The 13,395-nt window shown below is 42.4% G+C and overlaps 1 protein-coding gene across 1 annotated transcript; it reads left to right on the forward strand.

Moving 5' to 3' along the window:
- The first annotated feature begins 222 nt into the window (after positions 1 to 222).
- On the forward strand, positions 223 to 1,247 carry LOC131832218 (mitochondrial import receptor subunit TOM20 homolog). Its single transcript, XM_059174973.1, has one exon. The coding sequence runs from the start codon at positions 330 to 332 to the stop codon at positions 585 to 587; it is 258 nt and encodes an 85-aa protein (XP_059030956.1). The 5' UTR covers positions 223 to 329; the 3' UTR covers positions 588 to 1,247.
- The last annotated feature ends 12,148 nt before the right edge of the window (positions 1,248 to 13,395 follow it).

The following is a 13,395-nucleotide window of genomic DNA, read 5'->3' on the forward strand; positions in this document are numbered from 1 at the left end:
AGAAAGGAAAACAGAAATCAACCACGGGGACTTTATCAGTATAAAAACCTTTGCACAGCAAAGGAAACAGTAGACAAAATCAAAACACAACCTGAGGAATGGGATAAGATATTTGCAAATGTCTTAACAGATAACTGGTTAGGATCCAAAATCTATTAAGAACTTCTCAAACTCAACGCCCAAATAACAAATAATTCAATCAAAAAATGGACGGCAGCTCTCAGGGCGAGCGTCCGGTCGCAGCGGCGTGGTCCGCGGCTTCCCGGCCAACAGCTTCTTCGCTGGCCCCGCCGCCGCCGCGCTCGCTCCTGCCTCTGGGCCGTGGGAAGATGGTGGGCCGGAACAGCGCCATCGCCGCCCGCGTCTGCGGGGCTCTCTTCATCGGGTACTGCATCTACTTCGACCGCAAGAGGCAGAGTGACCCCAACTTCAAGAACAGGCTTGGAGAACGAAGAAACAAACAAAAGCTTGCCAAGGAGAGAGCCGGACTTTGCAAGTTACCTGACCTTAAAGATGCTGAAGCTGTTCAGAAATTCTTCCTTGAAGAAATACAACTTGGGGAAGAGTTGCTAGCCCAAGGGGAATAGGAGAAAGGTGGAGACCATCTGACAAATGCAATTGCTGTGTGTGGACAGCCACAGCAGTTGCTGCAAGTGTTACAGCAGACTCTCCCACCACCAGTGTTCCAGATGCTTCTGACCAAGCTTCCAACAATTAGTCAGAGAATTGTAAGTGCTCAGAGCTTGGCTGAAGATGATGTGGAATGAGAACATGTCAACATAATCTCAATTAAAAATGTTTTTAAAATCTTAAGTTGGAAGATGAGCAGCTCTGGGGGAAAAAGGGCAAATAGGCTTGTTACGGACTGTCCTACACTGAAATCAACCAAAGTTAATTTTTACTTTGTGTAGATCCATTCATCTGTTTTATTTATTTTTCCCAGTGAAAAGTGTATTTTGATAGAAAGCTTTTCATTATATAAATACACTGAGTTACCAAAATATCATGGATTTTATTCCTAAAACGTGCAATTAAAGTGTACATATAACATCACATTACTTAGGTTAAAAATACTCAGTGCTTAGTTTTGAAAGATAGGCCGAAAAAGTATAGGAGAAAGCTGAAGAATGCACGTTTTTTTTAAGCTTGTACATTTGCTCTACATTAAAGAATTGGATGAAGTCTATCAAAACTGAGCATTAAAATCTTTGAGAGATTATTTTTTTCCTTTTAATCTCTAAATATGATGTGAGAAGTGCTGCTGTGCTGTATTAATTCACCTCCTCCCCGTGTATTTGTCATTTTAATTGGTGGGCTTAATGTGTTCTGGATATTTATCGTATTTTAGATGTATGTAGTAAATAGCACCGGGAATTAAATCTATGTACATTCTTTATCTAGCCATGTGAGCCTCTCTAATTACTGTCTACCCTCTTTCCTCACTTAAAAAATGAGGGAATTGGTCTGCTAATTCAGAGAAGTGTCCCTTTCAGCTTTTAATTCATTTGTTTCTGTTAAGCATCTTTAAAACCACCTTCTTCTGAGGGATATATTTGTTTGGACAACCAGGCCTTCATTTTTTATACTCTGAAGTTTGCATGCTTGCCTGACTTAGTATTTCTGAACTGATTCTCCCACCCCCACCCCTTTTTTTAAAGATCTAACTTGTGTTGGTTTTCACTGAAATCATGCGGTTCTGTCATTACTCTTGTAAATCTGAAACTTAATCTTTAGGGTAACTGGGATGATAAACTTGTAAAATGTTTGTTCCCCTTTGCTTTTATCTTCAGTGTATCTCCTTAATCCTCTTTCAATCTCATTCATTTATCTTGTTATGATGAGAAAAAGGTATAACCTTATGGCTGAAGACTTGGAAAGAATGAAGGTGTTCTCGAAATAGTGACATGTTATCTGCAGTCACAGGTTGAACATTAGGTCTGAGAATAAAGATCTTTGGTACTTACTTGTAAAAAAAAAAAAATATGGACGGCAGAAATGAACAGACATTTCTCCGAAGAAGATACACAAATAAATGGCCAAAAGACACATGAAAAAAATGCTCTATGTCGCTTGACATCAGGGAAATACAGATCAAAACCACAACGAGATACCACCTCACACCAGTCAGAATGGCTAACCTTAACAAGTCAGGAAACAACTACAAGTGAGGATGTAGAGAAAGGGGAACCTTCTTAAACTGCTGGTGGGAATGCAAGCTGGTGCAGCCACTCTGGAAAACAGTATGGCGGTTCCTCAAAAAGTTAAAAATAGAACTACTTTATGATACAACAATTGCACCACTGGGTATTTACCCTAAAGATACAAATGTAGTGATCCAAAGGGACACGTGCACCCCAAAGTTTATAGCAGCAATGTCCACAATAGCCAAACTATGGAAAGAACCTAGATGTCCCTCAACAGATGAATGGATAAAGAAGATGTGGTATATATACAATGGAATATTATGCAGCCATCAAAAAGGAACCTTACCATTTGCAACTACATAAATGAGACTAGAGGATATTAAACGAAATAAGTCAGTAAATGAAAGACAACAATCATATGATCTCCCTTATATGTGGAATTTAAGAAACAAAACAGGATATAGGGAAAGGGAGGGAAAAATAAAATAAGATAAAATCAGAGAGGGAGACAAACTGTACGAGACTCTTAACTATAGGAAACCGAGGGTTGCTGGGGGGGGTGCCTCAGGGCCGAGGGCTGGGCTTTAAGGAGGGCACATGATGTAATGAGCACTGGGCATTATATGCAACTGATCAACCACTGAACTCTGCCTCTGAAACTAATAATCAACTATATGTTAATTAATTGAATTTAGATAAAATAAAATTTTAAAAAATAAAGGAAACACAGTTTACTCTTTGATGACCTGAGTTTCTCCCCTCATGCTTGTTCTTTCAGGTCACATAGCTCCCAACCTCTTTTCTGCTTGGAGTGCAGGCTGCTAGAAAGTGTCTCCTGAATCAACTAGGTGTGGGGAGAGCCCGACAACAATAGACAACATGGTTCAACGGCCAAACAATCCCAGTGAATTAGATTCAGGACCATCACCCGGGAGAGGAGCTGCTAAGGGAGAGGTCAACCTGCAGCACATATCCCACTTTCTGTCTCCTCCAGCTTTGTGCTAAAGAAGATGTGTCGATTATAAATCATAGGAAGAACAATTACAATGGCAGGAAAGATGGAGTGAGCAGAATGTCACAGGAACTGGGCCATTTCTCCAAGCTCTAGGGCTGATAAAATGCTATTTCTTATGGCATCATTTATTCACCTAATAAAGTGTTCCAGAAATATTTATTGAGAACCAGCTATGTTCAAGGCTGTGGGGGATGAAAAGCAAGGTAGCTTTTCTCATGAAACTGACATTCTTGGAGGTGGGAAGATACACAGCGAAATAAATGCATAATTGGTTAACTTGTGGTAAGTTCTGTAAAGCCAAAAGAAGCTGCCTAAGGAGGATAAAATCCATAGGGGAAACTAGTTTACAAAGGGTCAGGGAAGTCCCCTTTAACAAAGTGACCTAAGAAGAGAGTCCTACACAAAGTGAGTAAGATGGACAGCTAAGAGAGGTCGTTCAGGGAGAAGGAATGGTCTGCACAAAATCCCAAAGACCGGTAAGTGCTCTGTGTGTTGGGGGATCATTAAGGAAACACTGTGGGACCACGGAGGGAGCAGGAGGCAGCAAGGACAGAGAGGCCACGTTGGCAGGCAGATCAGAGAGGGCTGAAACGCTAAGAACATTGTCAGGACTTTAACTTCTACTCTGAATGAAACGAGAAGTCAATAAAGAGTTTTAAGCAAAGAAAGTCACTTTAGCTGCTGTATAGAAAACAAGAGTGGAAACAGAAATGCAGCCAGTTAAGAGGCTAGTTCCATAATCCAAGGGAGAAATAGATGAGAATGGGAACACAGCAAGTTGTGAGCAGTGCTGCATGCTAGGTATGCAAGGACAGTGACAAAGGGGGACACCAAGATATCTTTGGCCTAAATGACTGGAAGAATGGACTTACCATTAACTGAGATGGGGAGGAGGAGAGTGGGAGGTGTTTTGTAGGTGTTATGCTTTGATGCTGCTAGATAGTAAAATAGGAATTACATACCACCACCTGCCGTTGCTATGACTCCTAACTCTGGGACAAAGCTATCTTATTCGATAGGATGCATGGTTTTTATTGACATCCATTTCGCCCCCATGGAGTGTGGTCCCTGAGAGAAGTGACTGTGTCTGTCTATCTCCACTGTGTTCCTAGCACCAAGACCAATGCCAGGTTTGTGGCCAGCACTTTGTAACTAGTGAATGGGTGAATGGAGGAAAGCATGAAGCAGTGAGTCCTCCCAATACCAATGTGTGGTAGGATCTGGGTCAATGAAAACTTCCGGGTAGAGAGCCGAAACATGGTCCCAGTGGAATGACCCACGAGGATACAGATACAGTGCCTTCTTCTCTTTGGCTCAAATTGTAGCTTTACTTCATTTTAAGATATTCAAATGCTGTTGTTTTTTTGTTGTTTGTTTGTTTTACTATTACAGAATTTGGGAGAATATAAAGGAAACACATTTCCAAAATAAAATACTGTAGATTTATTTCCCCAATTTTAAATGGCACCGTGGCTGCCTCAAGTCAAGTTTTCCATATACATCAACTTGAAAATTCATTCTAGGGTTGCTCCCTGGTCTCATGCAACTCACCAGAACATTCTAGTCACATGATTTTGTGCTTCTGACATCATACCCTGAAAGACTCATGCAAGTGTTAGCTTTCTCTTCAGCTGGGGCCGGCAGTGGCCCACACTTTAGTGCCAGGAGGAACCTGCACCCCAATCCGCAAGACAAGCTGATCTTCATGCTTAAAATTCCAACACTAAGAAGCCTTTCTCTGCACTCACCTTCCCTTGTCAAGAAGCCTTTAACAGGATGGGTTAAGAAATGAATCCATTATTTTCTAGTCATGTGTTAAGACTGGAATGATCTCTGTGTGAATGAATGCACCTGGGAAGAGATGGTTCATTAAGGACATCGAAGACTGAACTTGGTGTGGGGGCCCTGAAGAGAAAGTGAGGGTGGCTAGGAGAGATCTCATCACTTTCCCACTTGGCAGTTCAGGGGACCAAAGATTTAGGTATTTGGCGGCCAACGGTATGAGTGCTGGTGTTTTAAAAACCCTCAATCCTGCTAACAGAGGCAAGGATAAAGCAGTAAAGCCTTAACTGTGGAAGACAGACCTGCCCAACCTTTAGCTGAGAAAAACTGTTTCACAGTCAAATAAGTTGGGGGTGTTCTTCTCATGTCCCTTCCTTCAGTATTGACATGGGACATCATGAGCAGGTTAGATGCTGGAGGAAGCCTTATATTTTAGAAATCTGTTCAACCTTTTTTAATACAGCATTTTAAAAAATCTACTTTCATGGTTTGGAACGTAGATTATAAAAGATGGAGCTGACTCACCTTAATGGGAAGTCTACAGGAAAGAAAGGAGGCTGCCCAGCACTGTACATTACAGTCTGTGAGCAGGTTCGACAGACCCAAGTTCAAATCCTCCACTAACCTATCTGCTGGCTTTGTGGCTCAGTGAGTTACTTAACCCCTCTGTGGCCTCTAAATGGAGGATCTAATTTGTTTTCACTTCTACTTGCATGTAAAATATCTTGATGTAAAATAAATAGTAATGAGGCTCTTATAATCTGGGCTCTTTTTATTCTGCTTTTACCTTTGGTGAGCACCCTGGTTAAGAAGAGCCAGCAGCAGAGGCTAACAGCAGGGGCTCTGGATTAAGATAGATTTACGTCAAATTCTGGTTCTGCTGTTTACTAGCTGTGTGGTCTTGGGCGAGTTATGTGACCTCGCTGAGCCTCAATTTCCTTATCTAGGAAACAGAGCTATTGGGAGGGTGAAAATAATAAAGCACGTACAAAGTCCAGCCAAGGACAGCACAGAGTAAATGGCACAGTAAAAAGCTGTTACAAGTGTTCTGCTTTCCATCCCTGGCTTGGCTATGATCTCCTCAGTCCCTAAGCACATTTGATCCTGGCCCCAGCACTGCCTACAATGGGGTCCCCCAAATGGCTTCCCTACTCCCATTCCTAAACTGTAGCTTCCTCCTTGAGGAAGCTGCAGGGAAGGAGAACAGACAATGATTTCTCTTCCCACAGCCTTCCACGCATTAGTTTTCCCTGCATGTCTGACGTTTGACTTCTAACTCCCCTCGGGCTGTGATTACTCAGGCAAAGTGAAGTGGACAGATGGAACAATTATTTGGAAAGCTCAGCCAATGGAAAACAAAACAAAAAGATGGAAAAGAAAACCCTATACCAAACCTTGCAGTGGAGGGGAAGGAGTTTATAGGTTTAAATTATTCTTATTGCCTGCTGGCATCGATTGCATTTTCCAGGTGATTGCTCAGCTCTCCCATTAGTGGGTCCATATAGAGAAATGATATCTTCTTAGATATTGGCACGGTGAGTGGCCCTCTCTGGAAACGATAGCTGTGTTTGGGCAAAGCTTGTCTATACAGCCAATTTTTGTCAGGTAACTCCAGTCAATTCATTAACTTTTGCAATAAACACAGGCCTGTTGCCATATTGGGGAGAAAGGGTCTCTGCGTATAATAACAAATATCACTCTAGAATAAAGTAAACTCGAAAAATCTTGAATCTGAAAACTTTCTGAGAAGACTCTAATTCGTGTTTCATAGATACGGCACCCAACAACTCATGGGTTCATTTCCAGGCTCTGCCATGTTTTTGTGGGACCACCTCATGTAAATTACTTAGTGTCCAGGCAGGTCTGCCTTTCCTGGTTTCCCCATAGGAGAGAACAGCCCTTACTCACAGTGCAGTTAGAGGAAATAGTGATGTATATGCAGGCTTTAGCCTGGTGTCTGCCACACGGCAAATCCCCAATAAACCATGACTGTGAGTAATGAATCACTAACAAAGAGACTTTTGCTTTGAATTACAAAAGCTAAGGATGCAAAGTCTGGCAGTCCCGATGATGGCAGCTCAGGCCTCATACTCTATGGGTTTTGAGCTCTGACTTGTCTGGTTCAGTTCATAGACTTCTCTGGTTTCCAAATCTTTGATGCACATCTCCGTTCATGGAGAGATACCCATCTACATGTATATGCCTGCACGTACCTACATGCAGGAGACTTTCATGTAGTGTTTGGAGTCAATTACTCCCAAATACAATGAAAATGTGATTCAATCCCAGCCCAACAGGGGGTAAGATTGGTTGGGGAAGCTACAGCCTTTAATCAGACTTTTAAGGTGAAAATGACCCTCTGGGCAAGAGAGCAGAATTCCTGCTTTGGCTTTCCCTAGACACTATCCTGCCTCAATTCAGCAAGATGTACCACATAATACGAGGTCATACATGTTGTGTTTCAGATTTTCTGATATTCTTTTTTTTTTTTTAAGATTTTATTTATTTATTTGACAGAGATCACAAGTAGAGAGACAGGCAGAGAGAGAGAGAGAGAGAGAGAGAGAGGAGGAAGCTGGCTCCCCACTCAGCAGAGAGCCTGATGTGGGGCTCCATCCCAAAACCCTGGGATCATGACCTGAGCTGAAGGCTGAGGCTTTAACCCACTGAGCCACCCAGGTGCCCCTAGCTTTACTGCTGTTCTGAAAGAGAAAATCAAGGGCAAGCTTGTTTGGCTTTAAGCCTAAATTTTTCTCATGTGTGCAACAGGGTCAGCCAAAGAGGTTCAAGAACTTTCCTGAAAGACAATAAAAAACATTGACTACTACATACTGAGCATTTAATATACCAGGCATCATTCTGGATGGTTTACAGGAATTGTTTTATTTAATTTTCTTATTTAATTCCTTCAACTATGTTCCTAGAAGGGAATCATTATTAAGTTTTATGCATTAGTCAGGGTTCTCCAGAAAAACAAAATCAATATGAGAAAGAGACAGGGAGAAAGAAAGAGAAGGCAGAGATAGAGATTTATTACAGGAATTGGCTCACATGGTGATGAAGCTGAGGGTTCCCATGATCTGCCATTTGCAAGCTGGAGACCCAAGAAGCTGTTGGTGTCCTTCAGCCCAAAGGCCTAAGACCTGAGGGGCCAGTGGAAGTCTCAGTCTAAGGAAGAAGGTCCCAGAACCTGGAGCGTCAGCGTCCAAGGGCAGGAGAAGATGGATGTCTCCACTCAGAGCAGTGAATTTGCCCTTACTTTACCTGTTTATTCTACTCAGGCTCTCCATGTATCAGATGATGCCCACCTGTGCTGGGGAGTGTGCTTCTCTCTTCCATAGACACCTTCACAGTCATGACCAGAAATAATGTTTACCAGTGACACGAGCATCCCCTTCGCCCAGCCAAGTCGATATACAAAATTAACCATCACATGGGCCTGCTTTGTAGATGAGAAACGGGCATAGAGAGCTGAAGAGACTTGACCAGATGATGTGACTAGTAACTTGTAGCCTTTCTATTCCAGAACCAGAAGTCTTAATTGACTGCTCTACCGCCTTTTGAAAGGATTAGTCTCAATCTGGGACAGAGCAGGAGCACCTGTTTTCCTAGAAAACACTTCGGTCTTAATTGGACCCACACAGCCAATCCATTGCCACCTGTAAGGAAACCTAGACTTGCATCCCAGGTCTGTCTTAAATAACAATGACAAAGACAATTGATACTAATTCAACTGAGATAAAAATAACCACTATAATTTAGTGAACAAAAACTTCATGGCGGCCACCAATCTCAGCACTTGAAAATTAACATAACAAACCACGAAAACTGCAGCTCTGGTATCTGATCAGCCTGCATTTTGTGTCTAACTCCACATTTGCCAGCTGCGGGATTTTCAATAAGGCATTTAGTCTCTCTCTCCCCCCGATTTTCCTCACTGTAAAAATAAAGTTGGCTGTGAGAATTAAGTGAGATAATGTGCAGTACACACATACACTACCTAGAAAGTGGTGGGCCCCAACAAACATTACGTTACTATTATATTATTCCTCCTGTACAAGATGAAGACACAAAGCCTCTCCAAGATGTGGATAAACCACTTGAGAGAGGCCACAAGGCTGGCAGAGTCTGTACTCGGGGTCAGTTTTGTCCTCTAGTCAGATGGAACGGGCTCTCACCCAGCCATACTCCTGGAGCAACTAGATGACTTACTTTAAAAACCCAGGGTCTTGGCCCCTATCCTGGGGCTGGGCTGTTGAAGGGCCAGGTCGGGATCCCCTGCTCCAGTTCCTACGCTGCATTCTTCTCCAGGTCCTCTCTCTCTCCTCACAAGTCAGGGATTATGGCTGTTATCGGTGACTGCAGAGAACCCGCCTATCTTAGCTTGGGAGGCTGTAACAAAACACCATAGATGGAGTGGCTTAAGCAACCAAAATTTATTTTTCATAGTTCTGGAGGCTAGAAGTCCAAGATCAAAGCACAGGCAAGGGTGGGTTGTGGTGAGAGCTGCAGTGAGAAGCTGTGGCTTCTAGATGGCTGCCCTCTCTATGCTTCCTCATTTGGTGGGGGTAGCGGGGAGCAAGCTCTTGCTCCTCCTCCTTCTGGGGCCCTAATCCCATCATGATGGCTTCTACTCTCATGGCCTCATTCAAATCTAGTTACTTCCCAAAGGCCACATTTCTAAATATATCACACTGGGGGTTAAGGTTTTAATACACGAATTTTGGGGAGACATAATTCAGTTCATAGAACCTTCCTAATTAACTTAAGATTTTTTTTTTTTTTCTAACTCACCTCATCAGCCATAGTCTTATTGGCTGAGCTCTTGTTTGCTGGGCACTGTACCCAGAGGACTATTTATTTATACATTCATTATATATATATTTGATTTGGTCTGCTTTCAGAAAAAAGAAGAGGTGCCTTCTGGAAGTTTAAAACCATCACAGGAGACACTGACAAGGACACATGGGTTTGCAGGCTACAGACAAAGGGCAATTTTCCAGGCAGCTGTTTGCACACCCTGGGTGGTACTCTGATTCACACAATGATGGGCTTTTGCCCCTCTAGTCATGTACTCATGCCCCCAGTCACGGTGGGAGTGAAACGTTTCTGCCCTCCCGGGTATTTGTTGCTGGGTACATCCCTGAGTCATCAGTTGGCTCTGGCTTTCAGGTGCCTCAGCAGAAGCAAAAGGCAGCATCTTTGTCCTAAGTGATGACCTGAAAAACTCACATCTCCATGCTTCTGCAATAAAAATAATACTGAGCATGATCGCAACTTATCTCTACCAATTGCTGACTGTGTGCCCAGTGTGATCCATTTCATCTTCCCGGCAGCCCCAGGAGATGAGTCCTATTCTACTCCTTTCTGCAGAAGTGGAAATTGAGGCTTAACAAGGCCCAGTTATGGTGCTCAAGGTCACACACAAGCCAATATATTGGGGAGCCATAAAGTCATGTACTTTCTGGCTTCAACCAGCTTGTTTCATCTCATGAAATATTTTCTCCTATTGACTCCCCTACACACCTTGGCTTAGGAATAGGGTACCTTATGGGCCAAGGTTTTTCACATTCTGGAGATGGGATAAATACACAGGGGCAGGGAGGCCATGTCTGTCAACATGAAAGACCCCACCATCACCGGTCTGGAGAACCACCGAGAGTGTAAAACAGATTCCTAGACCCAAACCTCATTACTGACAGTATTAAAACTAATTGCAAGAGACAGCCACCAAGATAGCTGGGCAATTACAAATCCAATTTAATGCATTTCCTCTGGTTTTATTTGTCACATACTAGAACTAGAATCAGAACCTAAAAATCACAGTGAAGTTGGAAATGCTCATTAAGGAGATCAAAAATAAAGTCTAAAGAGGGAATTCAATTATATTTTGTCAGCATCACTTGGTAAGAGATGTTTGTAAACACCATTTCCCTGCTCAATGTGTATTTCTCACATATACTGTGCTCCAGAAAGCATTCAAATTTGAAGAAAGGTGATGAGCCATTTCTCTGGCATTTGTGCCCAAAATTCTTTAGCAAAAACAATTCTTATGAGATAGTAAATGTGTATATATTAAGATGAAGGAATTAAGACTGAGAACCCACTCTCCAGAAGAGACGGGGCTGCTTGTTACCAACAAGGCCCCATTCGCAGGGCCTGCTCCTGTGTCACTGGAGCCCAGATGTGCCTTCAGAAACCATCTCAGGTGACTTCCAGTTAAGGTCTGGAACATTCAGTGCACCTGCAGAGGTATCTCTACACATACTGGAGATTGACACTTTAGAATCAGAAGTGGGGCAGAACAGTGTGGTGGTTAAATGCACAAGTTCTGAGATCAGGTAGGGGTGGATTTAAACTGGGGTCTGTGACCTTGACCCCAGCTTCTCCCCACTCTGTCTTGGGCTTCAGATACAGAATGAAGATGTGGATGACAGCCATTTCCTAGGGCTCTTGTGAGAATTATATAAGCCACCCAAGAGGCAGAATGAAGTAAATAATGAGGATCAGCTGTTATTATTTCTACTACCATTACCACATTACTACTACCATTACTAGCATTTTCACTACTATTACAATTCCTTCTCCTCCAACTACCATTACTACCATTACCACTATACTACTACAACTATTGTGTTTTAATAAATTTAAAAAAATATCTTTTCCATCCTCCCTTTCTTGTGTCCTTTTTCTCCTTCTGTTTAAAATGGGGAATAAAATTGTTTTTCCTGCCAAGTGAGTAGCTAAAGAATTGGAACATTAATTTATTTGAACAGATGTGTGTTAGTGTTGCTCTAAATACAAGGTGCCTGTATTCTCTGACATCTTTCATAAAAAGAATGAAGTATGGGGTGCCTGGCTGGCTCAGTCCAGAGAGTATATATCTCTTGATCTCAGGGTCATGAGTTCAAGCCCCATGCTGGGCATGGAGCTTACTTAAAATATAAAAAGTAATGAAGTATGGATTATACATAAATTCATATTCCAGCTCATGTCCCACCTCCTTCCCAAAGCTCTTGGATCACATTGATATCTCCCTTCTCTATAACAGCCATCATCATATTTTCTAATTCTTTCATACTTGTGAGAGTTATTTTCCCAATTAATAAGCTTCCTGCAGTCAGACTTTAGCACCATAAACATAGTAGGCCTTCCAAAAATACTGATATTTGAAGATGGGACTTAAAAAAAACCCTGAAGTTTCCAAATCCTATAAAGATATTAAATTGCTCATGTAATCCAGAGCCCTGGGTTAGGACAGGGACAGTTGAATCCAGGAACTCAAAAGATACCTTAGGGTCCAGTCTCCCTATCTCTCAGATCTGCTTTCCTCTCTACTCTTTCCAGGGGGACTTATTTATCAGTGGTACTCACATCCTCATAGCAATGAGTCCAGAGAACAGTGACCATCCTTCTCCAGCCACTCCTACACATGCCCCAGGGAGAGTAGCTCTGCACTGTATAAGCTTCAGTCATGTGCCCATCCTGGAGCTCCAAGTGTATGGTCAACCCCATCCAACCACCTGAGACAAGTAAGAGAAGATATTTCCCCCAAAGAAATTTCAGAATAAGGGAAATGGGCTATAGGTGGGAAAAAGCCTTCATAAAGATGTGTCTCGTCTCTAAAAAGAGTAAAAAAAAAAAAAAAGTGGATACTCAATGCCAATTTTGAGATTTATAGATTCTTACTTATCAGTCCTCCAATCTAAAGCCAAATCTGTTTTTCCTTCTGCCAGATTGACAATTTGTGGCCAGATGCTAAAAATATGGAAATGGTTCACTCACAATCAACATCATTACAAAGTTTGCATTAACTCAGGGATGGCAGATGTATCTGGGTGGATAAGTATCTACCTTTGGCTCAGGTCATGATCCCGGGGTCTTTTGGGCTCCACCCTTGGTGGGGGTCTACTTCTCCCTCTCCCTCTGACCCTACCCCTGCTTGTGCTCTCCCTTTCTCTCTCTCTCTCTCAAATAAATAAGAAAGGAAGTAACTCAGGGACAGTGAGTTTACAAAGGACTAGTGTCACCTTCTCTCCTTGGTATGCTGTCCCTTCCCCCATGCTCTGCAGGAAGGAATCCCTTCATCCCCTGAACTTTGGCTTTATTTAGCTCACGAATTTGCAGTGCCACTCACCATATGGTGTCTCTTTCTTATGCATACTAGTCAAGACTGCTTACATGGTAGAAATCCCAATTCAAAAGATTTCAGAAAAAAATTATCAGCTCACAAAACTAAAGGGGTATCAGTTTTGGGATAGTTCTCCTTCGCAGATGGTTTAGGGATAGTTCTCCTTCACAGATGGTTTAACTCAAGGTTCTTATGATGACAACAGTAGAGAGTTTTTCTGTTTCTTGTCCTTGACCTCATCCTTAATATTTACTACATTCTCAGTTCCACTGCTCAAAGGCAGCTGCCACAGCTCCAGCCATTGTCTCGTTTCCCTCTGATAG

The sequence above is a fragment of the Mustela lutreola genome, chromosome 5 (assembly GCF_030435805.1).
Source record: "Mustela lutreola isolate mMusLut2 chromosome 5, mMusLut2.pri, whole genome shotgun sequence".
NCBI lineage: Eukaryota > Metazoa > Chordata > Mammalia > Carnivora > Mustelidae > Mustela > Mustela lutreola.